Source organism: Epinephelus lanceolatus, chromosome 8 (genome assembly GCF_041903045.1).
Source record: "Epinephelus lanceolatus isolate andai-2023 chromosome 8, ASM4190304v1, whole genome shotgun sequence".
Classification (NCBI taxonomy): Eukaryota; Metazoa; Chordata; class Actinopteri; order Perciformes; family Serranidae; genus Epinephelus; species Epinephelus lanceolatus.
In genome coordinates this window covers 39,134,903-39,162,725 of record NC_135741.1, presented here as the reverse complement: position 1 = coordinate 39,162,725, position 27,823 = coordinate 39,134,903, and the positions used below count along the sequence as shown (strand labels likewise).

The 27,823-nt window shown below is 43.8% G+C and overlaps 1 protein-coding gene across 3 annotated transcripts in view; it reads right to left on the bottom strand.

Moving 5' to 3' along the window:
• Positions 1-23,289, bottom strand: part of arfgef2 (ADP-ribosylation factor guanine nucleotide-exchange factor 2 (brefeldin A-inhibited)) — a 39,776-nt gene extending 16,487 nt beyond the window's left edge. The window contains exons 1-21 of one of the 3 annotated variants that reach the window (XM_033629031.2): positions 22,824-23,289; positions 20,867-20,897; positions 20,269-20,392; positions 18,789-18,935; positions 17,687-17,866; positions 15,792-16,104; positions 15,500-15,616; positions 15,225-15,346; positions 14,275-14,408; positions 12,944-13,178; positions 12,649-12,748; positions 5,859-5,998; positions 4,897-5,005; positions 4,617-4,806; positions 4,374-4,485; positions 4,074-4,279; positions 3,817-3,901; positions 1,845-2,016; positions 1,539-1,690; positions 1,288-1,416; positions 979-1,137 (exon numbers count right to left, since the gene is read on the bottom strand). In XM_033629031.2, coding sequence (XP_033484922.1) covers positions 979-1,137; positions 1,288-1,416; positions 1,539-1,690; positions 1,845-2,016; positions 3,817-3,901; positions 4,074-4,279; positions 4,374-4,485; positions 4,617-4,806; positions 4,897-5,005; positions 5,859-5,998; positions 12,649-12,748; positions 12,944-13,178; positions 14,275-14,408; positions 15,225-15,346; positions 15,500-15,616; positions 15,792-16,104; positions 17,687-17,866; positions 18,789-18,935; positions 20,269-20,392; positions 20,867-20,897; positions 22,824-23,010 — 3,144 coding nt within the window. In that variant the 5' untranslated portion in view covers positions 23,011-23,289. Of the gene's footprint in view, positions 1-978; positions 1,138-1,287; positions 1,417-1,538; positions 1,691-1,844; positions 2,017-3,816; positions 3,902-4,073; positions 4,280-4,373; positions 4,486-4,616; positions 4,807-4,896; positions 5,006-5,858; positions 5,999-12,648; positions 12,749-12,943; positions 13,179-14,274; positions 14,409-15,224; positions 15,347-15,499; positions 15,632-15,791; positions 16,105-17,686; positions 17,867-18,788; positions 18,936-20,268; positions 20,393-20,866; positions 20,898-22,823 lie in introns of all 3 variants that reach the window. The other 2 variants (XM_033629030.2, XM_033629032.2) reach the window with 2 other exon arrangements.
• Positions 23,290-27,823: the final 4,534 nt, after the last annotated feature.

Sequence of the window (27,823 nt, the reverse complement as noted above, 5' to 3'; positions counted from 1 at the left end):
AGGTGGTCCTGATTACAATACTGGCTCTAAGTTAACGCTTCAACAAAAAATATATATTTGAAGCATTGCGTTAGTTTATGCAGGACACCGAAGTCATACGCCCCAGCTGCAATCAGCTGACAGCTGCTGACTGAATCATGGTTTCTTGTCAGTCACACACCAATCAAAGCCCACTATCGAAACAAGGCAGTCCATTTAAATGACTCCCTCCTCACTGATCCCTGCTACATGCATGCTGCCGCTCTCACCGCTGCTGCTGCTGGCAAAGCTTTGTTCCGCCACAGCCTCCACCATTCTTTCTAGTTCATAGTATTAATATAGTTTAAAGGTTAAAATTACATTCAATGTCTTGATGTCCGTACCCACTCTTGTATAGCCATGGGGAATTTTCTCCATTGTGCTCCTTGTTTGGCTAACCTGCTGCTACGCTACTCCAGGGAGCATCTTAAGAGTGGAGCCATCAGTACCAAGCATAACTGTATTTCCATTTGTTGCAGAAAGTGGTTAAATATGCCTCTGTATGACGAGTGTTCCTGACTAAAACGTGAGAAGAAGCTATTGGTTCTGACAAACGAACCCAAATTGTCACTGTTACAAAGCTGTAGTCCGTGGTGCTGTTGAATTGTATTACATGACACTGAGATTATATTGAGTGTGTTTCTCATACCTTGTCTGTACAGTACAATTCAACTAAACTACTAACTACAGCCTTCAAAATGGCCTTACATTTAAACCAACACATCTTGAAAACTGTTTCAATTAAAAAGGGAACATCCATGAAGGCTGCAGGTTTTATTGTAGTGCTGTTGTATTAGACTGCACTGCATGTAGTATCTAGGTGTACCTAATAAACTGGCAACTGTGTGTATTTGCAATTTATCTGTATTCTATCAGTCTTTACAGAAGTAATTTCTGAGAATCAGTAACAGTTTATCTCTTTGCAACTATTCTTAATAAATCCTGTTGGTAGGGAGTCACCTCGTGCCAAGAGTTTCCCAGGTAGTTTCCGTCAGTGTGTGCCACTGTGATCAGGGTCTTGATGGTGTCAATGTTCTTCTGCTTCATCTCTGTGATACTGGAACTGGCTGTCAGCAGGGTGAATCTGGCCAAGGCTTGGACATAAGCGTCTCGCTCCAACTACGGACAGGAAGGCCAGTTACTACACAGTTACAGTTGAAGAAGACAGAGCCACTTTTAAAATAAAACATTACTGACAGGTAATGTGACCAGCTGAAAAAAATCCCCCATAAATATTTGGCTCAATGTGTGTGTCAAAGATCAGCAGACCTGCATGTTGAAGATGCAGGCGATCCTGATGGCGCATCGAATGCCCTCCAGACACAGTGACGCCACCTCTGGGTCGTCACAGTCCTGCAGGCCCACACTGAACGCTGCCAGCAAGGGCGTCCAAGCCAGCTGCAACATACAGCGTACATTTCTACTGTGTTCACAAACTGTTGTATTGGTGTAACATCCCACTGTTTAAAGATGTGGTTCAATCTAATCTGGAATGTTAAATTAAAAAAGAGAGGTAATACCTTGAACATGGGTCTCACATGCTCCAGGTGTGTAGCGCTGAAGAAAGGGGCCTGAGCGTGGCTCACAGCCTCCATCAGAGCTTTGGCAGTCTTCGCCATCTGCTCCATCTCCATGTTGTACAGCAGACGCCGCTGCTTTTCACTGGCTACACCTGAACGGAGGAGGACAGAAATCTTTCTCTTGTTTTTTAGCAAACAGTAAATAGTGTCAGGGAGATCCTGAACGTAGATGACACTATATTGATACATCACTAGTCTGTTGTCTTTTTGTCACATGCTGGCTGGTAAAAAAACTTTCAGACTCACTCTGCTTGGTGGACTTTGGAGTGATTGAGAACTCTTTGCTCTCCTTCATGGCGATCTTCTTGCCTGCAATCTCATCGTATATGGAGGATAAATACTCTTCAGGCAGGTCCTTACTGTCATTAATACCACGATTCATCTTGATGTACTGCTCCTTTGTCATCTTGTTTTTCACCTACATCAACGAAAAAGATCAAGAGAGGCAGCTGGAGTGATTAAAATGGAGGAAATCCACAGTTCTTCTGCTTTGCTGTTTTGATGTGCACTGCACATCTGCAAAGTTAGGGAGCTAAAACAAAGTGTAATGTGGTGGACTGTGGTTTGTAACTCCTTTGACTTGATTATTTCTGTGGACATCAACATTAAAATATATGAGGCCAACACTGGTCTGGATCAGTTATTAGGTCAAGTTGTATGTCTCTGCGAACCAGTGAAGTTGCAGTTACAGTTCACATGCATGTCTGCCCAGACTCATGTGTAGCCATCACAGCTGACAATGCTTCAAATGTTGCCGCAACAAAGCAAGCTACAAATTCTAAAAGGTGGATGCCTCACAAACATCTTCAACCCAGCATCTCAGAAGATCTATACAATCAGCACAGTTTCAAGATGGACACCAGAGATTAGTGTCGTCAGTTCAGTATCTGACCAAATGTCTTCCTTTCTGTTCCTAAGATATGACATTTAGTTATGGCCAGAGATGTGTTTATGCAGAGCATTATGATGTCATTGTGAAGATGACCTTTGACCACCAAATTCTATTAAGTTTATTCTGGAGTCCAAGGTACCGTTTGTGCCAATTTTGAACAGACTCCCTCAAGTCGTTCCTGAGGTAACAGAATTATGAGAACGGGACCGACAACCCCAAAACATAATGCCTCCCACCCTTGGTTGTCACCGACACGTGGCACCATGGCTTAAAAACATATTCAAGCAGAAAGACACTGAGACAAACAGTAAGGTAAAATTGCAGGAGATAAAAACAGTGTTGTTGCTGCTGGTTTGTGATGTGCTATATAGAGAATACTTGAACTTTTAATTTACTGCAGCGGTCTTAACTGTGTTCAATAAAGTGATTTCATTGTCTGACATTGTCTCATCGTCTCTCTCTTTTCCCCCCTGGCTATAGTCTTTCTGTGTTTGGGTGTGTTTGTCACAGTGTGCCATAATTCACACCTGCTTTTCTCAGACTTTAAATTTCAGATGAAATTTCCTCTGTCACGGTGGTGTGTCTGCAGCAATAAATCAGGTGCAGCAGCTATTTGTAGAAGGCCGCGCTGCCACAGATATATGGGCCCTGGACTCTGGTGAATAAACGCAGGGTCGTCCAGCAAAAACGTTGAGCCTTTTTGGGCTTTTGCCAGAATTGAACACAAAGTCAGGCAGCAAGGCGCCGCTTTGTCCAATCTAATACATGCGAGCTAGATTACTTTGTGCCTTGTTTATCTTGCAGTTGGAGTGCCAAAAAATGAAACAATTGCCACTGTGATAATCATCCTGAGTGTTGTGAACTAATGCAATGAATTTTGGTGTCTGATAAGCCTTCAGGCTCATGGACCTGTTACTTAAACTGGACTTCATTTCCTTTGAGTCACCAAAACAACACAGCCCTACCAAAGCACTCCCTTTTAGTTTTTTTAAACACAGGGCGTCTCACATACAAAGGCTATGTTCTTGCCGCAGCGGCTGCAGGTTCCATTCCAACCTTCCTGTGATCCCTTCTCTTTCTTCCCCTTTCACGCAAAAGCTGTTCTGTCCAATAAAGGCTGAATGCTTGCAAATACAAATTGCACCTTGGTGTAATTTTTCAGTAAATAACAACAAACGCATTGTGAGCCTGAAGAAAAGCCACCAATCCTTAATAAATATTCCATAGAGAGTGGCGACACAGTTGCGTCCAGGGTGAATAAAAGGCCTACATACGGAGATCATGGTGATGATAGTGACAAGACATAAAACAATCTACAGTTCTCACCTGAGGACTGTGCAGGTCAGTGGTGAGCATAATGATTGAGTATGCCAGCACGTAGGCAGTGTCTGCACTGGCAAACAGAGTCTGTCTGCAAAAGAGGACACATATCAGCGCAACAGTTAGTACTTTGTATTTGTTTTATTCAAATATGAACTCTTGTGACTAAAAATATATATTCAAAAAATTCACTTTGGTGCAATGTGACGCGCACAAATATTTTAGTCTTTACATTTTAATGGGAAATCTAAGGTGGGCCTTACCCCTGGTTGCACTCTAAGTATCGAGCAGCAAACTTTTCCATCAGCCTGTCAATCTTCTGGGCCTCACCAGGCAGCCTGAAGCCTTCCAGGAATGCTCTTAGTGCTGAGACAAAGTCCCGCCCACAAAAGTCCAGCTGGTCCACGTAGCAGTACATCACCTCTTTGTTGAACTTGATGTTCTCGCCCAGGAATTCTCCCACCTGGGTCTGTGGATACAGAAATATAGCAGTTGGGGGGCAATTACTAACTTGAATAAACAGCTTTGTTGTTTGAGAATACAACAAGTGTGTAATGTCTCACAGTGTCCAGTCTATCCTCCTGGTGTAGGAACTGGGCGATGTCCTCAGCTGTGGAACCCAGCATGCCCTGGTCCTGCAGGTACTGGATGCCTCGCTTTGGCTTCTTGTTGAAACTGGGAAGAGAACGGAGGAAAACATCATCACTCATCTTCTCTAAACAAGAACAAAAAGTATAAAGGTTAAAATATTCCACACACTGTAATCTTAATGTAAATCCCAAAAAGGTTGAGAAACAAGGACTCACAGTTCGATGCCGTGCTCAATAATGTCCTTCTGCTGTTTGATGACCTCATACTGCTCCGGATGGTCCGCCTGGGAAACCGTGACGCTGGAGGAGACAGTGGAGTCTAGAGAGCTGATACTGTCTCGACGTCCCACCAGCTGCTCTGGGAGCTTCAGCTCTCCTCCCTCACTGTCAGATGGATGCTCCTGGCCTGCACACGCGCACACACAACAATTATATGTTTTGGTCCCACTCTCCCTCTGTGCAGTGTTTAGATATTCACTGTAGACTACAAACTTACCCAGGTTAGCTTGAAGGTTTGGGTTGACATACATATCTTTGCTCCACTCCACCATACATTTAAGGATGGACACCAGACACTCCAAACCCTTCTTTCGTAGGCTCAGCTCCTGTGGATATCATAGAGCCACCAAAGGTCATTTACACACTCACACATGCTAAAAAATAATATCTTGATATTTTTAGGGTATGTTGCATAATGCAATTTATTTCTTGTTTGTTTTTCATATTTTCTCTACATTTACGTATCAGTTTGATTTAAACCTTTGATTTATATGATCATACCACTGTGAACATTCAAGTAAACTAATCTGAATTTTGAGGAAACACAAAGGGCTTTAATTTTGAAATTCCACAACAGAATGTCCAGTTATTGTCTGAGTGACACACAGAGGTGGTCTATCATTCTGAAGTCTAGGTCTTTGGAAATCTATTGTTTATTGTTAAGTTTTACCAATTATTCACACAATTAAAATTCTATTTTTTTTCTAAAATATAGTTTGCAGGCAGTAATTGTCCTTTTAAATGATCATTCAATTAATTTATGTTTATTAATTGTGTTTATTTATTATGTATACATGTATGCATTAGTATTTTTTTATTTCTTTTTATTATTGATAGATAGACTGACTGACTTATTGACTGAATGTGAAATTACCTAACATGTTCACCAGAAAGTGGCTTTTATTTTGAAGTCTGTTCTTAAACTCTCTCACTGTAATGCCTTGTATATTAACGTACCACAAAACAAGGTCGAGGCTGGTTTGAGTTTTACATCTGCCCTCCTAAACCGAACCACCTCAAGATGATAGACCCTGCTGGACAATCTTTCTCCATTTTTGATGTGAACTCAATACAATGATGGATGTTTAACTGGTGGGCATGGTTGATCAGTTTGGGGTGTTTGTTTGTGTGCCTGCTTTTAATGCATTAATAGATAATAGATAATAGATAATAGTGTACCTGCAGTGGAGTCATCCCGAGCTCCTGACCACTTCTGCCCTGAGCGATCTTAGACAGGTCATTGACAAGGCGCTCAAAGATGTTGGCTGCATTCAAGTCACAGTCATAGTTCACGTAAATGTCAACCACGCACTGGGCATCTGCAGGGGAAAGAAATGTTTTACAAAAACTTTTAATTTATATCAATTAAATACCTTTCTTAAGAGACAACATGGAGATACTGCACTGTTGGCTGAAGTGATCAGTGAAAACTGTAATGACTGGAATGCTGGGCCCCTTTAACCAAAACCTGACAATAAATTTTATTTCAAGGTCTTTGTGTTAAGTGCATCTTTGCCAAATGAGGTAACAGCAGAATCACTCTAGAGCTGCATGAGAAGAAAAGATGACAACATTGGATGATGCTCACAAACAACTACCAACACTGCTGTGCTGGTGGTGTGAATATGGCTCATGCTACCCAAGCACAAGAATTTTTAATCAATTCTAGCAATGACGACAAATCGACAAAGTCATGGGATGATATGAGAAGCAGTCACAACCAGGAGGGTCAAGACCCTGTCAGTCATGCACCTTGTTATGTAAATGGAATGGCAATTTAACATGTTACATGTCTGCATAAGTGCCCAAGTCACTTCAATGTTAAAGATCCAACAGCACTTGAAGTATGTCTGTCCTGTAATTCCGCTAAGACTTCAACTACCATTAAGTCTGAATCTAATGCTGTCTGATTCACATAAAAGCTGAAGTAGAACAAGTTTATAGAATTAGATTAAATGCATACCTTGTTCTACCATAAGAAACTGGCATAAAATTCTTACATAACTATCATCTCCTTTGCTGAAAGAAAACAAAATCTGTTTAATTAAGTATTAAAAACAACCAAACGAGCAAATTTTAAGCTGTTGAGATTATGTTCATGTCAGATCAGTGTATAAAAAGAGTCATTAACTCCTGCCATGTAAGGGGGGGAATGTTAAAAATAGCACTTGTGTACAACCACAGTAATCATCAGACCAGATGTCTCCCCCCTCATGTTTACAACTTGGACTCATGCAAATTGCATGGATGAATAAATGAGTCCCAGCGTCACAGTATTCTAAATGTGTGCGCTGTCGGACATTATAACACAGGCAGCAGATTTCTCTATCTACAGTACGTAATGATTAAACTGACATGAAACATTTTTTGATTCACAGAAGAGGCAAGCTTAAAAACAAAATCAGCTTTCTTGCATCACATCACAAAATTTCGACTCCTCTCGCACACCAGGGGCCTCCTTAGAGAAACTTCTTAAGTCAGAAATCCTATTTCATCTTAGTTTAGAATGACATTGAGGATTTTTGGTATTACGGAAACATGTATCCGAACTGTATTTAGAAAAAGAAATCCTACCTTAGCATAAGGATTTAGCTATTACAGAACCATTCTAACTTAGTTATTTACCAAGGTAGGAATCCTCAGTTAGGATATAGGGTATGGACCCCGTCAATAATTCAAAATAACTGACAAAAATGTGTATCTACAGCAATGACAATGACTACGGGGAACAACATGAACATCAAAATTTAATGACTGAAAGGCTGCTGAAATCGTGTGATGATGCTTTAAAGGGCCAGTGTGTAATATTTGGCATGGTTTATTGTCAATCTGAATCTGAATCTGAATATTCTACCCATTAATATGTTTATACAAGTGTATGATCGCTATAAAATAAAATTTGTTTGGTTTTCGTAGCCTTATAATTATGCTTTTATATATATATATAGCAAGGGCCTTGCTTTAGAGAGGTCGCCATCTTGCGCCGCCATGTATGTACGGCAGACCGAGTGGACAATCCAGCCAGCCAGAGAACGCGTTTCGCGTGTATAAATGAACCAACGAAGACAGCGGAAGGAAGGAAGAAGGAGGAGGAAACAGCAGAGTGTTAGTAGTTCGTCGATAGAGAGTAGTGACAAGTTTTTTTTAGTTATAAAGTTTGCGAATGGACCACACTTACCACGCAACAGGAGAGAATGAACCCGAACCGTCATCTGTGAGGAAAAGAAGACGCAACTTCACTCCTTGTGATGCACTCTCTGGCGCTTTTCCTCCTGGTGATATATCTCCCCAACAATGGCAGCAGTAGCACCGAATCCCATTCTGTGCATTCAGCCTCTCTTTTCACCCACTCAGCATCAAACACGTGGAGTTCCTCATCTGTGTGCTCCGGCTCAAACAGGTATGGCTCTGGGTCTGTGTCCGCTACAAGAAACTCTTCAAAATCGCGTTCAAAGTCGTCCATAGCTCCATAGCTACTACAGTCCGGAGATATTGCTAGGCTAAATAAACAGCTGAGCACTGTTTACCGGCTACGCTGTCAGTCAGTGTGCGGGCTGGAGATTGGCGGAGCAGAGAGGGGAGGGGGGTCCCCACTTAGTATGGTAAACGAGTATGTGTGTAAAGTTATGAAGTGTGTCTGTTATGCCAGAAGAGTCAGAGTTTGGGACGGAGTGGAGTGTTACCGGAGTTTCTGAAGTGCTCAAATAAACGGGCCTTTTTCCCGAACGCTCCTCTGGTCTCCTGCTCGTGAGGGATTCATTACAATATCGTAACATGGTTTAGATTTCTAAATAAACATTCACCTCGTCGCTAGATAGACCTACTCCTGAAAAACTCGTGCGCAAGGCTTTTTGTCCCTACGAGGCCACCGTCATTTACCCAACGGGAGGGGTGAGCGAGTGAGCCCTGCAATCTAGAATTTGACCACTGATGTCACTGTTTCCAACGGTTTTCAACCCATTTTACCTTTAAATTTCAATAAAAATTTCAAATTAATTGACTAATTAATTAATTTGAATTAATACGTAATTCAAATAATTTTGAAGAAAACCTCCCTAAAAAGGTGAGGTTTCTGCTACTTCACTGGCACAATTAGTGCCTCCAACTCAAAGCTAAAACTGAATGCCTGTCTCTTGTGTACCACGACGCAAGCTAGCTTGCCAGTGATAAGTGAGAGCCATGTTGACCTCTAATAGCTGACCAGTATATTATAATCAAATGTACAGGCACTCCTCTGAGAACTGTCACCTTATCGTGGTGGAGGAGTTTGAGTGCCCTAATGACCCTAGGAGCTATGCTGTCGGGGGCATTTTGCCCCTGGTAGGGTTTCCCATGGCAGATTGGTTCTGGGTGAAGGGTCAGACGAAGAACGGTTCAAAAGACCCTTCATGATGGATAAAAACAAGGATTCGTGTACCCAGCCCGGAGGGTTACCGGGACCCCGCCCTGGAGCCAGGCCTGGGGTTGGGGCCTGTGGGCGAGCGCCTGGTGGCCAGGCCTTCACCCATGGGGTCCGGCCGGGCCCAGCCCGAACTGGCTACATGGGCTCATCCCCCTGCAGGCCCACCACCAACAGAGGGATGCAGAAGGGTTCGGTGCTATGTGGATTAGGCAGCAGACCAAGGCGGGGGCCTTGGCGGTCCGATCCTCGGCTACAGAAGTTGGCTCTTGGGACATGTCACCTCTCTGGCGGGGAAGGAGCCGGAGCTTGTGAAAAAGGTTGAGCGCTACCGGCTAGATATAGTTGGCCTCACCTCGACACATAGTTCCGGCTCTGGAACCCAAGTCCTTGAGAGGGGTTGGACTCTCTCCTTCGCTGGAGTTGCTCCGGGTGAGAGGCAGAGGGCCGGGGTGGGCTTTCTGATAGCCCCCAGACTCTCTGTCTGTATGTTGGGGTTTACCCCGGTGGACGAAAGGGTTGCTTCCCTGCGCCTTCGGGTCGGGGAACGGGTCCTGACTGTTGTCTGCGCTTATGCACCCAACAACAGTTCAGAGTACCCGCCCTTTTTGGAGTCCCTGGGACGGGTGCTGGACAGTGCCCCGACCGGGGACTCCATTGTTCTGCTGGGGGACTTCAACGCTCACGTGGGCAATGACAGCGGGACCTGGAGGGGCGTGATTGGGAGGAACGGCCTGCCCGATCTGAACCCGAGTGGTGTTCAGTTACTGGACTTCTGTGCGGGTCGCAGTTTGGCCATAACTAACACCATGTTCAAACATAAGGATGTCCATCAGTGCACGTGGCACCAGGACAGCCTAGGTCGCAGGTCAATGATTGACTTTGTAGTCGTATCATTTGACCTGCGGCCATATGTTCTGGACACTCGGGTGAAGAGAGGAGCAGAGCTGTCAACTGAGTTGGATCAGATGACGGGGGAAGACACCGCGCAGACCTGGCAGGCCCAAACAAACAGTGAGGGTCTGCTGGGAACGCCTGGCGGAAGAACCTGTCCAGATGATCTTCAACTCCCACCTCTGGGAGAGCGTCGACCGCGTCCCGAGGGCAGAGGGAGACATTGAGTCCGAATGGGCCTTGTTCCTCTCTGCCATTGTCGAGGCGGTGGTTGCGAGCTGTGGTCGCAAGGCCGCTGGGGCCAGTCGTGGCGGTAATCCCTGAACCCGCTGGTGGACACCAGAGGTGAGGGGAGCCATCAGGCTGAAGAAGGAGGCCTACAGGGCATGGTTGGCCTGTGGGTCTCCGGAAGCAGCTGATGGGTACCGGCGGGCCAAGCGGAGCGCAGTGGCGGTAGTCGTGGAGGCAAAAACTCGGGCGTGGGAGGAGTTCGGTGAGGCCACGGAGGAAGACTATCGATCGGCTCCAAAGAGGTTCTGGCAAACCGTCCGGTGCCTCAGGGGGGGAAGGCGGCAACTTGCTCACACTCTTTACAGTGGGAGCGGGGAGCTGCTGACGTCAACTGGGGACATTGTCGGGCCGTGGAAGGAATACTTTGAGGAGCTCCTCAATCCCACCAACACGTATTCCAGTGAGAAAACAGAGATGGGGGTCTCGGGGGCGAGTCGTCCACCCCGGGGGTGGATGAGATTCATCCTGGATATCTCAAGGCTCTGGATGTTGTAGGGCCGTCCTGGCTGACACGCCTCTGCAACATTGCGTGGACATCAGGGGCAGTGCCTCTGGAGTGGCAGACCGGGGTGGTGGTCCCCATTTTCAAGAAAGGGGATCAGAGGGTGTGTTCCAACTACAGGGGGATCACACTCCTCAGCCTACCCGGTAAGGTCTACTCCAGGGTGCTGGAGAAGAGGGTCCGGTCGATAGCTGAACCTCAGATTGAGGAGGAGCAATGTGGTTTTCGTCCCAGATGCAGAACCGTGGACCAGCTCTTTACCCTCGCCAGGGTGCTGGAGGGGGCATGGGAGTTTGCCCAACCAGTCCACATGTGTTTTGTGGATTTGGAGAAGGCTTACGACCGTGTCCCCAGGGGCATCCTGTGGGGGGTGCTCCGGGAGTATGGGGTTGGTGGCCCCTTGCTAAGGGCCATCCAGTTCCTGTACCGAAGGAGCATGAGTCTGGTTCACGTGGCTGGCAGTAAGTCGGACCTATTTCCGGTGAGGGCTGGACTCCGCCAGGGCTGCCCTTTGTCACCGGTTCTGTTCATAACTTTTATGGACAGAATTTCTAGGCGCAGCCGAGTGGTGGAGGGTGTCAGGTTCGGTGACGGGAGGATCTCGTCCCTGCTTTCTGCGGATGACGTGGTCCTCCTAGCTCCATCGAACAGTGACCTCCAGCTCTTGCTGGGACGGTTCGCAGCCGAGTGTGAAGCGGCTGGGATGAGAATCAGCACCTCCAAGTCTGAGGCCATGGTCCTCAGCCGGAAAAGGGTGGACTGCCCTCTCCAGGTCGGGGGGGAGGTCGTTCCTCAGGTGGAGGAGTTTAAGTATCTCGGGATCTTGTTCACGAGTGAGAGTAAGATGGAGCGGGATATTGACAGGCGGAGTGGGGCGGCGTCAGCAGTGATGCAGGCGCTTAACCGGTCCGTTGTGGTGAAGAGGGAGCTTAGCCAAAAAGCTAAGCTCTCGATTTACCAGTCGATCTACGTTCCAACCCTCACTTATGGTCACGAGCTCTGGGTAGTGACCGAAAGAATGAGATCGCGAGTACAAGCGGCCGAAATGAGTTTCCTCTGCAGGGTGGCTGGGCTCAGCCTTAGGGATAGGGTGAGGAGCTCAGACATCCGGGAGGGAGTAGAGCCGCTGCTCCTCCACATCGAGAGGAGCCAGTTGAGGTGGTTCGGGCATCTGGTAAGGATGCCTTCCAGACGCCTACCTTGGGAGGTGTTTCGGGCATGTCCAACCGGGAGGAGACCTCGGGGCCGCCCCAGGACACGCTGGAGGGACTACATCACCCGGCTGGCCTGGGAACACCTCTGGGTTCCCGCGGAAGAGCTGACGGAAGTGGCTGGGGAGAGGACTGTCTGGGCTTCTTTGCTGAGGCTGCTGCCCCCGCGACCCGTACCCGGATAAACGGAGGACGACGAGTACGAGTACGAGATGTACAGGCGGTCTGTGTACGTTCTAAACATAGATACAGGCATGACAGGATGAGTGCCAATTGAAGAATTTACAGTTATAGTGAGGATTTCTTAAGTTCAAATAAGATAGGAGATCTGAGATGGGACAGGACTTAGCCATAAGTTAAGGAATTGCTTCTATTATGGGAAGATAGGATTTCTTTCTATCTTTGAAATTTAAGTTAAAATAGGACAAGCAGTGAGGATATTTTTCTGTAATGAGGCCCCTGATGCCAAATATCACACAAGCATTTGGCTTTTTCCATAAATGTCATGTCTAAATAAGGCCATAAGTAACATTAAGTCACCTATGTGTGAATGGCACAAACTCATCACTTTAACAGCTTGATGTCTGACATGTCTGAGGGGGGTTTAGATTAACTGTGTGTGTCTATTTTTTGGTTACAGGATGAGAAAAGCTTGTGTCAGTGGATTTGCACCTGCACAGATGCGTGTTAGTGTCTGGATAACCATCCACTTGTGCTCGAAGGAGCTGGTCGATGTCTCCAGGATGGTCAGGAAAATCTCCCGGAAAAACACCTGAGGCAACGTGGACAAGAGAAGACAGAAGTCAGGAGAGTAAGCGTCAGTGTGACTCTGTGATCAAACAAGCTGCACCAACATGAAAGTTAAAAAGTTTAATATAACAACAGGTACATTTCACTCCTCAATCTAAGGCATGCCAGACAAGCTAACGCGGCACAGATGTCTATTACTGTCACGCTGCAACGGTACCTCAATCTGCATCTTCAGGTGGACCTTGAAGTGGGAGAGCAAGGTGAGGAAGATTGCCAGTGAAAGCTCAAAGACCTCAGGCACAGAGGAGACGCCATTTTTGGACAGTGCCACACACAGATACTGTTTGATAGCGTTGACGAACATCTCGTGAGTGCGGAACACGGGCCCGGCGCCCTGCAGCACAGAGAGCAGCAGCTGCAGGGAGACGATCTTGGACCGCAACTCATGGGACCTGCAGCGGAGAGGGAGTGTTATACTGTATTCTTTAAGTTTACATATTAAGGAAACAGACACAGACACTGAAAAGACACATAGAGCAACCTGCTCAGTAGACACAGATGTGCTTTTATGTCCCATCAATAAATGGTGTTCCATTTTACTCCAAATTGAAGGTAACACAAGATACTGAGATATAATAGTGTTTCATCACAGTATTTATTAAATGTAGGCCAGACTGACTTCTTTGTGAGTTCCTTCCAGGCTCAGTTTACTCAGGCCTATTCACACTGACTGACTCAGGGTCTAATGTTACAGTAACTAGAGATGGCAGGGCCACACAAGGATGGAAAAGGGCAAGTTAACCTGTGGAGACTGAGATGAAGCGGTGCGTGGAAGCCGAAGGCATCAATATTCATTTGGCAAACTGTATCATGACAAAAAAAAGTTGCCACATAAAAGACTTAAAAGATTTAAACACACTGTATGTAATTTCTGCCACTAGGGCTTTCTCTATCAAAACAATAACAAAAGACAGACTTTGACGTTGTAAGGTGAGATTATTCATTGTTAAATAACCACCACTGCTGAAATCTATCTGACGTGAATATCACTGGAAACATTCAGGATAAACTAAGAACTCAACTTGACAAACTAGGTCTAGTTATTTTAGACATTTTAATGTTGAAATATTATTGCATCTTTAAGATGCATGTTCAGTGTTACCACAGAGGTAGTCGTCATATGAAATTATTCTAAATCAGGATGTTACTTAAAATGTATAAAAGACATGTTCATGTTGTGACATAAATAGAAATGTAGCCAACTGAGACAAGTTAAGACTTAGGACGCTGACACACCAAGCTGACTGTCTCCTCACACAAAAGCACAGCATGTATATGCTAGCTGGCCAGTAGCTGTAGTCTTTGATGTGTGTTCAAGTGCAACTTTTTGGCCAAGACAAAGGCCACTTCAGGTGTTGCAACAGTCGGTTTTTGTCACCACTAGTTCTTTGTGGTCGGTTTGGTGTGTCTGGGCCTTTAAGGAGACTGGTTATACCAGTTTTATGTTTTTAGAGGTTAGGAATCATCATATAAAAAAAAAACACTGACTTTGGGTCTGGAGGTCCATCAGCAAGAGGCTTCATGGAGAGTTTGCACAGAGAGCGGAAAACCAGAAAGGCATCTTTCTGCAGGATGTGAGAGAATCGGGCTGCACTGTGGGGTCCCTGCAGAGCCTCAGCATCCTGAGACAGATAAAGAAAATCTGTTAACGCAAACAACACGTCTACATCAAAACAAAGGAAAGCAACAGCTCTGATCTGTGTCCTGAGGTTGGAGTCGAGAATCTTACCAACAGGGCAAACATGCTGCCTTAAAACATTTCTCATTTTACTTTTACTTATCAAATTCTGGTAGCTGTTCTGGCAGAGATACATTCCACTAGTTCTTTTCATCATATTCACAGAACTGGAGTTGGCATTCTCTCAAACCATTACAAATATTCATCTTGCACAAGTGTGACTGATGAGAGGAACTAAAGTGCTGCTGCTGCTCCATTTTGCTTGATAAAAATCAAAGGAGTAAAACATTTTTAAATAGAGGAAGTACATTTTCTGGCAATATCTCACATGTGCGAGACACACTTTCTGTAGGCGGGTCTGCATGCATACAACATACAAGCATAAAACACTCCCAATCCTGAGTCATATTCCTCAACTTTACCCTGAAAGTGGATATCATTGCAGCAGTTTAGGATAAACAATATGATCAGTATGATTCTGAGACTTGGCCCCTACGTCATCACTTTGCTGTGGCTAACTACTTTTTTTTTTCCTCACTCTTTTAGCTGAGGTGAAGGCATGACACAGTCACATCAGGGCGCTAATGTAGAAATGCCATACACACGTTTAACCATCAAATAAACAATTTATTTACAACAGCAGAACAAATAATCCACACTCACTTCAAGATGAACTTAATCTTTTTAGAGGTTGTTACTTTTAATGTGTTTCCTCTCAGCACACTACTGATTAATAACTAAGTGTATTAACACTGCTCACCAGCATATCTGTGGAGGAAACAGAAGAGCGGTCCTCAATGATGCCGTTCATCTGCTGACCTTCTGTTCTGACTCTGGGGGGAGCCACTTCAGTCTGCTCATCAACAGGGTGGTGCTCACCTCCTGGAAGAGAGGCCCAAATGGACATTTTCAGGTCATGACCAGGAAGGAAAAACACTGTCTCCGACAAGTGTATCGACATTTATCAAGAACAAAGGAAACATAAGACATAAAAGAGGGGATAACCAAAATAAAAATAGCACAGTAAGTTCTGACCTGTTCCTTGTTGTTCTCCCTCCTCCCCTTCAGTTGCTGCCAGATTTGGATTGCTCTCTGGTTTGTCCCCTTCCTCAGCTGGCTCAGCTGCTGTAGGAGGTGTCTCTACACCTTCATCTTCAAAAACAGAATCTGATGTGAACAAATAACAAAGAGTATGAAGAGTCATGAGGATTAAGGTAAACAGTATAGAAAAGCTGCAGATTTTCCTAAAAGAGGTAAAGGAAAAACAACTACAAATATTTTCAAACTTCAAATGAATTGAAACTTCAAACTGAAAGCTGAAACACACCTCTTGATGGTGTGATCTGTTCCTCTCCTCCATTCATCGGAGCGTTGCCGCCCTCAGGTTCTCCATTGATTGATGGTGTGTCTGGCGCTTGGTCCTGGTCCACGTCAGGGGCTGGAGGTGGGGGCGTGGAGCTGGTGGTGTTGGTGGTAGTGAGGTCTGGAGAACTGGCTGCTGGGGACGGGGAGTTCTGGGGTTCCGGAGTGGGTGTCCGGTCAGACCGGGGAGAGCCGGACCTCCGATTACCTGGGACTGGGGACGGGTTCTGCTGAGGCAGACGAAGCCGTTCCTTCTCCTGCTCCTGAGCCTCCAGAGCCTGTGGAGGCAGTGGAAGGAGGAGAGGAGCCATGTTAGGGAATTGTTTAATACAAGGGAATGTGGATGTGACCATTACTAACACAAATGAGGCAGGATTTAAATCACTGTTGGATTAAAAAAAAAATAAGAAACGCAAATTATTGAACAGATTATTGCTTAGGTGTGACCAGCTGATTCACATCAAAACCAGCCTGTGATTCCACAACATTTTAATTAAAAACTTGCGTGCGTTGGTATTTACATGAGTCATAATGTTGTGCTGAGGTGATGGCTGAAAATACATCATGGTCACGGAAGGTTCTCCGCCACAGGTCTGAATCCTTGCACCTTATTTTTAAAGGACAGTTCAAATTTTTTGAACTGGGGTTGTATGAGGTACTTATAGTCAGTGTAATACATACAGTCAATGTTAGTCGGCAAAGCCAACATTTATGGTTGTGGGTGGGTTATTAACAAAATGTATTTTAGCCACCTAAAAAGAATGAATTTCAGTTTAAGTGTACGCTATACTAAGAGTATTCTCATTGCTTTACCTTATTGTCAGACAGTGATTTCCAATAGGAAACTGAAGCCGTTATATCGTTCTCTTTAAAGCCAGACTCCATTAAGAAAAACAGTGACTTAACATTGCTGAACACAGGAGCTGCTGCTCTACCGCTGCCTTGATCAGTTAGCTGGAATGTGTAACTTTGTGGTTTTGATGCTTTAAAGGGTTAGTTCGGATTCACCAAAGTCACACAACAACACAAAGTAACAAACTGATTGAGGTGGCAGTAAACCAGCAGCTCCCGTGCTCAGCAAGGTAAAATTACTGTTTTCGTCAATTGAGTCTGGTGGCTTTGACAAGAGCATAGATGGGGAACTGAAGCCGTTAATGGCTTCCCTGTTGGAACGGGCTGTTTAACGGTAAGGTAAAGCCATAAATATATCCTCAATTTAGAGTACACATAAACTGATAATGTTTTTTTGTTTTCTACGTGAGACTTTTGTTTAGGTGGCTACGATATACTTTGTTGCTGCCCCCGTCCACAGCAGTACATTGCTCAGCTTCCGTGTTGGTACTTCTGCCACTTTTCCAAACTGAGGGTGTGCCGACTGCCATTGACTGTGGATATGTACCCATACAACTCCACTTCAAAAAATCTGAACTATCCCTTTAAGATGATTTGCAAAGGCTGAGTTGAGCATTGTGGAGAACTGTAGTGTAAACTGTAACACATCCGTCATATCTGATAGCAGCCCCAAAGGCACTTTCCTGGTAAATGTTACTATCTTAGGTGGTGTTAAGAGCAGCCAGCCAGTTACAGTCACATCCACAGCAGTAACGACAGCTACAGTCAATGCCTGGCCCTCCTCCTCATGTTGTTGCTGCTTCTATGCAACTAAGATATCTCTTTGTTTTGGTTACAAGAAATGCTGTTTTTTTAAATCACTTTAAACAAAGTTCTAATGCACTTGAATCCCTTTTTACAGTGTCATTTTAAAAAGAGAGTGCAAAGGAGAAAACAATAATTTTCCCATGTGTTGCCAAAAAGTGTCATCAGTTGTATGGACTGAGTAAACGTGTTAAATGCACTCACAGCCTGGTTTTCCATGCGTGTGAAGATAACATTGAGCATCTGTGTGAGTGTGGCCTTAGCGGTGGTCTGGTTGATGAGGTTGCGGCTGGCCAGGTAGATGTTGTAGCAGGTTCTGACGGTAAGGAGCACGGTACCCTCGTGAATCTCTATGTGCGGGGAGGTCACTGCCGTCAGCAGGGCCTGGACGCAGAAAAAAGGAAGTGAAGAGTTATCAGACAGGATATCTTGTTCAGAAGATGCTGCTGTTACACCTGCTGAATCACCACTTGACTTCCCTACTTGTGTAGCATGTTAAAACCACATAGTTGTCATAGTTGTCAAGAGATACTTTTTTTAAAATCTAGAAAACATATTCAAGCTTGTTTTAGTCCATCTAGATAGACTGCACTGACACTCAGGTCTCATTCAGTGGTGAATTTAAGCCAAACGGTTACGGATAATCTGCTGTAAATCTTTTGTCAACAGTGATTAAACTGTGTGCTTCTTACAACAGGAGAGACTTTGCCCTTTCCAAACAACCAGGATGTGTATTTCATTCACTAGGAGGAAACTTCAGTCAGTGGCAGTTATGAATCATACCTACTGCACAAACACAAGGCAGGTTACCAAGCCAAAGCAGGGACAAGCAAATGAAAATAAATGTGATAAAAAGTCTGACAAAGATGGCAAAGTATGCACTAATTAGGATGTATCACAACACAACATTACAAACTAAACTTTGGTCCCTTCTCACAAATCCAAAAATGACAACAGTGGATGTTGAACACTTAAAAACAGAGTAACCTGTTCAGAAACTTCGAGGAAGAGTTAAATAAACACACGCAGCAGTTCTGCTCTTCAGATTCATTTAAAGGTATAACAAATGAAGGTTGTCGGTCTATAAACCCTTCAAATCTATTCTAAGGAAAATACTGCAACATGAAACTCTTTGATTGGATTTGTTGTGTGATTACAGGAAACAAGTATTAATGATTAAACTCTTTAGAATGGAGGACTTAAGTGCCTCAGTCCTGACAGCTTTGACTGGGTCTCAAATAAACAACAACAGTGACAGCTGGAGGATCTGAAGGCTGCCAGATGTGCAGAGAAGCTCTGGGTATACCTTAATGATCTGTAGCTGGACTCCCTCATCGGTCTGCGGGCCCTGGAAGCAGTTGCAGACGGTTTCCATCAGCCGGTCGATCAGCCTCTTGCCTGGGGTTCGGCTGTCCGGGGCATTGCCTGTGATGTGGCCGTACGCGATCAGCTTCTACAGTGTGGTAACAGTGCACGGGTTAGGTTAGGAGTAACTTGGTGTCTCTGTGTTATTCAAAAGTGATTTTGTGGGGTATGCTGCACAAAATTTCCTGCAAGCGTGTGACTCTGCATTTGTACTGAGGTGTACGTGTGTGAGTTTAGTGTTTATTTTAGTGGCACTTGTATGTTTGTTTTGCTCAACTGTGAGCTTGTGAGAAACAGAGAAATTCAGGGTTCATTTTTGTGTGTCTTTGGTCTTATAGGGATAGTTTGGATCTTTTGAAGTGGGGTTGCATGAGGTACCTATCCACAGTCAGTGTATTACATACAGTTGATGCCCAGCTGATGCAGTAAGTTGCCCCCAGTGTGGAGAGGCAGCAGGATTGCTGACAGGAGCTAAGCAATGTACTGCTGTGACAGGGGGCAGCAACAAAATGAATTTCAGCCACCTGAAAGAAGTTCCACCTACAAAAATCAACATCAGTTCAAACAAACACTATATTAAGAACACTTTAGAATAGTTTATCTTACCTTCAGACAGTCTAACAGAGAAGCTGTTAAACGCCTTAGTTCCTCATCTATGCTCTTCTCAAAGACACTGGACTCCATTGATAAAAACAGCAATTTTGGCTAGCTGAACTCCAGAGGTCTAATGGTCTACTGTTGCTTCTATCAGTTAACTAGTTCCTATTACTGGGGAATTCAAACTGACATTTTTAAACACCAAAGTACCACATAAAAATAAACAAACTAACTGATCGAAGCAGCAGCAGAGCAGCAATTCCTGTGTTCGGTGATGTTAAATTACTGTTTTTCTCAATGGAGACTGGCTTTGAAGAGAGTGATATTAGTTTCAGTTCCATATCAAAAAAACGTGATTGATGGCAAGGTAAAGCAGTGAAAAATAATATAATATAGCATACACTTAAACTAAAATTATTTTTTTTAGGTGCACAGCAGTACATTGCTGATCCTCTAGCATCCTTCACTAGATGCTCCCTGCCTGGTACTATAAATGCCCACGTCTTTCAAACTCATATGCAGAAAAAAACCCCATAAATACACAGAGTGTAGCTACAATGAAAAGCTAGCACACATTAAAGGATGGATTGTGTGCTTGTATGAAATGTGGAATGTAGAGCCATTGTTCCAAGTGAACGGCAGAGGTATAAAACAGGTGGAACAAGATTTCACCCCCCTGCAGCCACCAGATGGGTAATACAACCAATAAATACCTGCTGTGAGAAAGTGAAAGAGTCAAGAAGGGAGCAGAAATGTTTAACTGTATTCATGTGCACAGGCCAGTGTGTGTGTGTGTGTGTGTGTGTGTGGCAGTGAATATTAACCTGCAGACAGTCCAAAGAGGTGCTAACTATCCGGGGGGACTTTGACTGACAGGCCAACTCAAAGGGCAGGACATATTTGTCAGCCTCGATGTAGTTGGCTCTGGGTGGAACCACTGTGCCATCCCTACAGGGAAGAGGACAGCAAACAGCAGTGTGAGCTACAAACACAGTCCCACTGACACTTAATGGCACCTTCTGTAGATGATGTGAACAGATAAAGTGCGGTGTAAAACATTAAACTGTACATTTATACTTTCATGGTGTAGAATTTTGCAGAGCATTTAAACCTCTAAAAAAAGCATAACGGCATATTGTTAAATAACGGCTTGCCTTTAGCAGCGGATAAATTACCTGAAGGCTGTCTGAAGTGCTGCTGATATACTCCAAAGTAGCAGTTAGAAAAGCAGCAAATTACCTTAGTCACAAATCACAGTGAGCAGTGGGGTTTACTGCAGACTGCTTCAGGGCAAACCTTCACTCGACTTCTTCTTGTCTCACGTGACAAGAAGGAAAAGAAAAGAGCCCACTGCTGCTGTGCTTTCATTCATTCATTCATTCATTCATTCATTTAGGGAGAAGGATGCATAACGATACTTACTTTTGTTTTTCAAGCTCTGCCTTGATTTCATCTGTGGAGGGAGACACAGGAGATTAAATGTTACTAATGTCTCAACTTTGACCCTTTGAGCGTCACATCTCGATCTGGGGGTCACTGAGCCAGTCACAAATCTGACTGCAGCAGGGCACATTTTGTTTTGTTGCATATTAACTGGTAGACAACAAATGTGTTTGGTCAAAATACACTATTGTGTATTGAGCAGGATTTAATTTGAGAATGCCCCTATATTTTACTGCCAATCACATTTGATTCAACTGACCAGCCTCTATCAGATCTTTGGTCTTTCTCTTAACCCTTGCATCACCATCTGTTGCTATCCTCTCTCCTTAAATCCATTTTCTCTTCCTCATACTTTTACAGACGCATTACACACACATTACTCAGCTACAGGGCTACAACTAATTATTAATTTCATTGCTGACTTATCTGTCAATTATTTTCTAAATTAACTGATTAGTTGTTTGATCTTAAAGATATCAGAAAATGGTGAAAATTGTCGATTAGTGTTTCCCAAAGCACAAGATGACTTTCTCCTCAAATGTCTTGTTTTGCCCACAACCCACAGTTATTCAGTTTACAAACTCACAAACCTACACAAAGGAAGTTAGCTCGAGCAACACTCACCACAAATGTCACAGTCATTGCTGTGGTAAAGATATTTTTCAATTAACTACCAGGAATGCATGACCTGTCATTTCATGTGATAAAAATGGGAGCTCAGCCCCTTTCTCCATGGCGTACAAATTAGTGCTGGACCTAAATATAGACAAGTTATTCGTAACACTCACACTCTTTTTATTTAGTCATCTGGCTGAGCTCTGGTGTTTCACTTAAAAACAGCCATTAACAACTAATCTCTCTTTCTGCAGTACACCTATTTAATCATGGAAGCAATAGATGCAAAGGCCTGCAATCCACAGCATTACAACTTCGATAGTTAAACAGAAGAGCATTGGAAGAGATAATATGTTTGTGATGCTTGCACAGAGTTCACCAAAACACCAAACAGTCAGAATGACCAAGCAACACAGCCGACATCAGCAGTGTGAGGAGTCCAGTAGGTGTGTTGTATCATGAATAATGAGAGAGTGTCACAGGCAGACAGGGACAGAGAGCAGACAAAGCACCTCAAACACACCAACCTGTTTGCCCACCTCTCAGTGACATTTATTTCTTTGCAGTCAACCCTGTGGTGCTGCACAGTACCTTCCTGTAAACTACTTATTGCATGCAACCACCTGCACTGAGCCCATGAGAAGCACTGGGCAAAAACAACCCTGAAATACAAAGTAATTGTATCTGTTCGGTACCAGTCCACTGTCTGAGAATCACAAGCTTTGTACCAATTATCTTGAGTTGTCACAACAACACTATGACAGGGAGGTGGGTGCAGTTTGAGCTGAGATAAAAACAGCAATATCACAATGAAGTAAGGAGCCTGCTGTGTGTAACACTATCCGTGATTGTGTTGAATGGAAAAGCACGGGCGTCAGAGGATCCTGGAGTTAGGTAGCCTGTGTGTCTGGGTGCAGAGCAGGACTGGGCTGTCTGGCTGGGTGACAGTGCTACGTACAACACAGGGATTGGTCTGTTTAGCTAGCTAACCTAGCTTCAACTAGCTAACCACAGCTACCTAATTAGCTTGTTTACCTGCCGACGTTGACAGTGGTGATGGTGCAGCGTGAAGGCAGAATGTTAACTGAATTAACAATATGATGTGAAAGCGACGCCAACACACAATTAACTGACGCTACCTCTAAACGTCAACCGACAGCTGAAAAGACGATGAAGGCCATTCAGATGCTAACGCTAGCGCTAGCTAACTGGGTAGCTCCCCCTGTCACTCAAATTAGCCAGACACGACCGAAATGTTTCAGTGAAGCACTGCATAAAACACGGGGCAAGGCAAACCAGTACACAAAACAAACCCACGTACCGAGCGCCACCTGACAGGCTTTGCGCAGCTGGCTGTTCTGGCTCCTCTTCACCTCCTTATCCGAGAGGATTTTCTCCAGCGCCCTGGACAGAAACATGCTCTTGGTTTTACTGTTTTCTGCCTTCGACTGTGAGTGCTGCTGCTGCTGCTGCTGCTGTGGTGGCCGCTGTTGTTGTTGCTGCTGCATCTCTTGGTCTTGTTATAGCTTCTCTCTCAGGCCGTCATTTTCGGCCTGGCCCTGCGAGTGAGCAGGTGACAAGGAAAGCTAACGAAAGCCAGGCTATCGGTGTCAGTCCAGTCGAGTCGCTACCTCAGCTCAGCGCCGCCATGCTGCCGACACGTCATGTCACGTGATTCTCAGCTGTCTGGGGTTTGACAACAGCAGCCCGAGCAGTGGGTTACCTCCAAATTGGGGTTCAAGGGTCCCGCAGTGAACTCATGGAAAATGTATGCACCGTCTCAACCCAACATTGTAAAAACGTGTCCGCTTAAATATAGCGTAGAAGTGCGCAAACGTGCCCACGTTACGTGAGTTGAGCAAAAGTTCGCAGTTTTCACCGCTGTGGCAAATCAAGCGCTCCCTAAGAAGAGAAACGCTGTCCCTGAAATGTCCTGCAGGTGGCACTAAAACACCACAATGAAGTTACAGGAACAACTGGCCAGTTTATCTACCACGTCTGTAGGGGAGAACAGGGTTGGTTGTGACATTCATTAAAGCTCACTTCCTAGAGGATACTGTTGAAAAATGTTGGTACTGAAATTTTCAAAAGTGGCGTCAGAGGTCACCTACAGGATCATTTCAGGAGTAGGACACATGACATTGAGGTGAGAGGACTTATAGGGTGCATTTCGCATCCCATACTTTTTTACTTTCAGTAGGTGCTGCAGCTACCCTATGTACACACACAATCTGGACATACTTATTTCTCATAACATTACACCCTGAACTTCTTGCCCTCTTGCTTTTATATCCATTACCTTGGAGATAAAACAAATGCCACTTACTGAGTGAGAGAGAGAGAGATGGAGATGAACCAGGAGAGCTCTGCTGTTGTTACCTTGCAATTTATGTAGTTTAACTTTAAAGTTAGAACTGCATAGACTGTAGATTCTAACATGTGGAACAGCTCTTTGCAGCTCAGTGGATGTGATGCATCATCTGTTGTGCAGAGGATTGTGGGTCAGAATAGCCAGAAAAGCATGCTGGCTTGCATACTCCAAAATCAGACCAGATGTTCTACTACATCCAGTCTGATTTTGGTATTTTTGATATACTTCATATAACATACTATGTATTGGGTCATATTAAGTCTTTTTCTGGGATACTATATAGTATGGTAGTATGGGTGTTGAAACAAATATCTTAAGTGTTTTTATGTCAAAATGGTAATATCTAGCTCCTCTGTGTTTCTCCTCTAGGCTTTTACACAATGGGTTTATCATAAAATAATCATTACCATTAAACAATACGAAGGGAGAGCTCTAATTTCTTAGGCTACAACATGTGGTTGTTAGCTTAGCTGCTGGCAAAAAAAAAATCACAGGTAGGGGTGCTTGTCATAATTTCTCTTCAGCATTGGTCGTCACATGTATTGTTTCTTGTTTCATTTGTTATTAATGCGGAATGACAAATGCACTTATAGGGGTGATTTTCTTGCTAATGTCTCCTGATGCATGAGTTGGTTAGATTGCTGCAATGCAATATAACATTTTGACAAAATAAAATTCTTAAATTCGTTTTAAAGACTAGATAATGTCACAAGTGTACAAGACATATTTGACAGTTCATATATTTTAATCAGAATAAGCTTTTAAGGAGAAAAAGGTCACTCCACTCCCACCTGAGGGGTTCAAATAAAAATAAAGAGCTTGACGACCAACCCCGTTTTTCCTGTAATACTTCATGTGCTACCGAAGAGCAGGTTCAGCACTGACATTTTCATTCTCAGCTGTTTCTATACATTGACAGACAACAAATAATGAAGATTGCTACATATTAGTTTATTTTATCCAGCTCTTCCAATCAGCAATTACAGGTTTACATCTATTTACTCATACATCTCCAGTTGAATCTTAAAACATTTTTCATTAAATGTGATAAAAATGTACATCATATATAGCATCGATATGAAAATACTGACAATCTTCATTACAAATCTATACGATAAGATTTATCTGGCAAGCAAAAATCATTGCTCGATCACTTAAAAAAAATCAGACTCAAAGCAAAGTAGCATGTTTTGAGGTTGTGCCAACACAACTGTTCCTCTTTCACAAAATAATATTGATAATTCACAGTATGAAAAAAAAAAAAATAGTGTCACGTCTTGCACAGATTCTCCTGTTGCTTCAGCCAGAACAGTAAAATCACTGAAATCATCTCCTATTGGGCAAAAACATCTACCATGAGATTTAGGACCAAAACAACAATCACGGATAAACAAAAACATATCAGTTATAAAAAATAAAGTCATAAAATGTGTACAAAGGAAGAAAATATGCAGACACATGATTAGAGAATAAATAATGTCGCTGTGGTTACAATCCCAGTGTCCTGTGGTAAAGTTAGAAATTAAGAAAATAAATTAACATTGATTTCTAAAAGTCTTCCATTCAGAGTACCATTCATTACTGTTCCATGTTGGGAATGAAAGACGACAGGATCCCACCAGCACTCTGTGTACCATAAAAGGCCAAAAAGACAGTACCTTATACATAGAGCTTGAAATACAACAGTGGATGTACACACATGACCTGTGTGTTGGTTTCCAGTCATAGATATTCACTGCCTGATAGGCTCATCAGATATTCAAACAAATAGAACTACAAAGGATGAACATTAGTGTGATGGTGAGCTGTATGAATGTACTGTATTTCAAAACAAGTGCACGTAGGTTCCGATGAAGCCATTAGACATTACTGAGAGTGCCTTTGTGTGTGTGTGTGTGTGTGTGTGTGTGTGTGTGTGTCCACCATGTTTTCGCCAGTGAGATAAAATCTGTGCTGAAGTCAGTGGTATCACTTTTAGCAAGAGAGCAAATGCTGAAAATCAATAAGAGAAATAACAGACATGTGCTCTCACTTCAGGGAGGTGGTTAGCAGCAGCATGTACATACTTCGAATAAATGTTATGGATCCGCTTCAAGAACAGGTACTGAAAGTACCAGATTTACTTCTTTCTGTGGACAGAGTTTTCATGGCATGTGATCAGAGCACACCTTTCTGAGGGATTTCATCAGCAAATTAATTGGATTTAAGTGCAAAAACCCTCAACTACAATTTAAAGCTGCACTATGAAAATTTGTTGGTGAATTCAGATCAAATGAAAACTTTATTTTTGAACCTGGACCTTATTTTCCCATGTTTTTGTGTCTAAAGCCATAATTGCATGGGACTAGTATTACCTGGGGACCGCATGAGATTTAGAGATTACACCCCCCTACATCCGTGTTTGGTGTGGGGCATTCGCACAGGAATAACAGCATCACATGACCTCTGTGTTTGGCAAAATATGGTAGATAATTTGCAGTGGAATTTTTACTTGACAATTTACAGACATGGCAGATTCACACGGGATTTCAGATAACCTCCGCAATTATTAGAAGTTAGCAGAAGTCCCCAGGTAATACTAGTCCCAGGGGAACAGGGCTTAAATGACTAATGGAAACAACTATTTTTCAAAATTGGTGCAGTATTGAGAGACACAGCTGCAGCCACAGCAGCTAAACAGGCTGCAATGTAATCCCTACAGACATTTGTGCACCATCAATTTAAGTCCATCAACAGTGCTTGTTTTGCCACTGACAGGATGTGACTGTTATTATTAGAGAGGAATGAAATGTTTTTCTTTGCCTTTCAATGATTCGGTCTGTTTGTTGGCGTGCATTACCAAGTCTCGCTCAAGAATTCTTGTTCTGAAATCTCAGGGATTTTTTCATGTTGTCCAGTCAAATATTCAGCCATGACATTGAACATCTTGTAGATAATACTAAGCTACACTTTCTGTACTCCAACACAAGAAACTGCTGTTTCTCTCCAGCTCTCACTAACATTTCCACTGTTGTGTTTCTTGCAAAACGCCACCTCTCTTAAGATTACAGAACAAGGAATCTTCTTGAGCAAGACTTGGTCACAATACGTGCGTTTACATGGAGCCATGTATTCCTTTTGCATTCGGGTTGGAAGCTCTACCCGAATAGAAATGCTCCTTGTAAACACCTCAACCCGAATGAAAACATCAAACCCTAAAGAAAATCTAATCGGGTGCACAGGGGTGGAATATTCCTTTTCAGAACCCGAATGGAAGAATTTTTCTGTCTTGTATACACCTCCTACCCGATTCCGGCCATTCCATTCTGTCTGCGCATGCTCGTTTCCTTGCCCTTGTGGCGCAATGACGTATACAGCATGCATAGCAACGGGCTGAGATAGAGCAGTCGGACTCGTTGCATTCACCGGTTTCCATTCACCACAGCATGGTCCTCTATCTCCCTTCCTCGACCTTCTACCTCTCTTCTCCTCCTTAACAAACTAAGTATTAGCAGAACATGGTTGTTGTCGTACTGCTGCTTCAAGAACATAAGCAAAACAAGCCCGAAAAAGGCACTAAGAATGGCGGCGTCAAGCATCTTGTTATCCGGAGCAAGGACTACAGTGTTTTCTTCCGGTACAAGTAACATCCGCCCCGCCCCTATCCAATCAGAAACCTTCCCTGCCCCAAACCTTGTGCAGACCCAAATGAAGGCGATTAAACTGATCTCCCATGTAAACCCTCATTCCGAATGGATATTTCCCATGTAAACTACCTTGAAAAACTTTATTTCCGAATGAGAAGCCATCACGTAACCGCACCCACTAACACACAGACCGGCAAAAGGACTTGTAAGGACTTTCCCGTAATGTTGTCAGACACTTATTATAACAGTCTGAACCTGTCAGTGCCAAAAACAAGCACTTTAATCGATGTAAATTGAGCACACAATTGCCCATAGGAATTACAC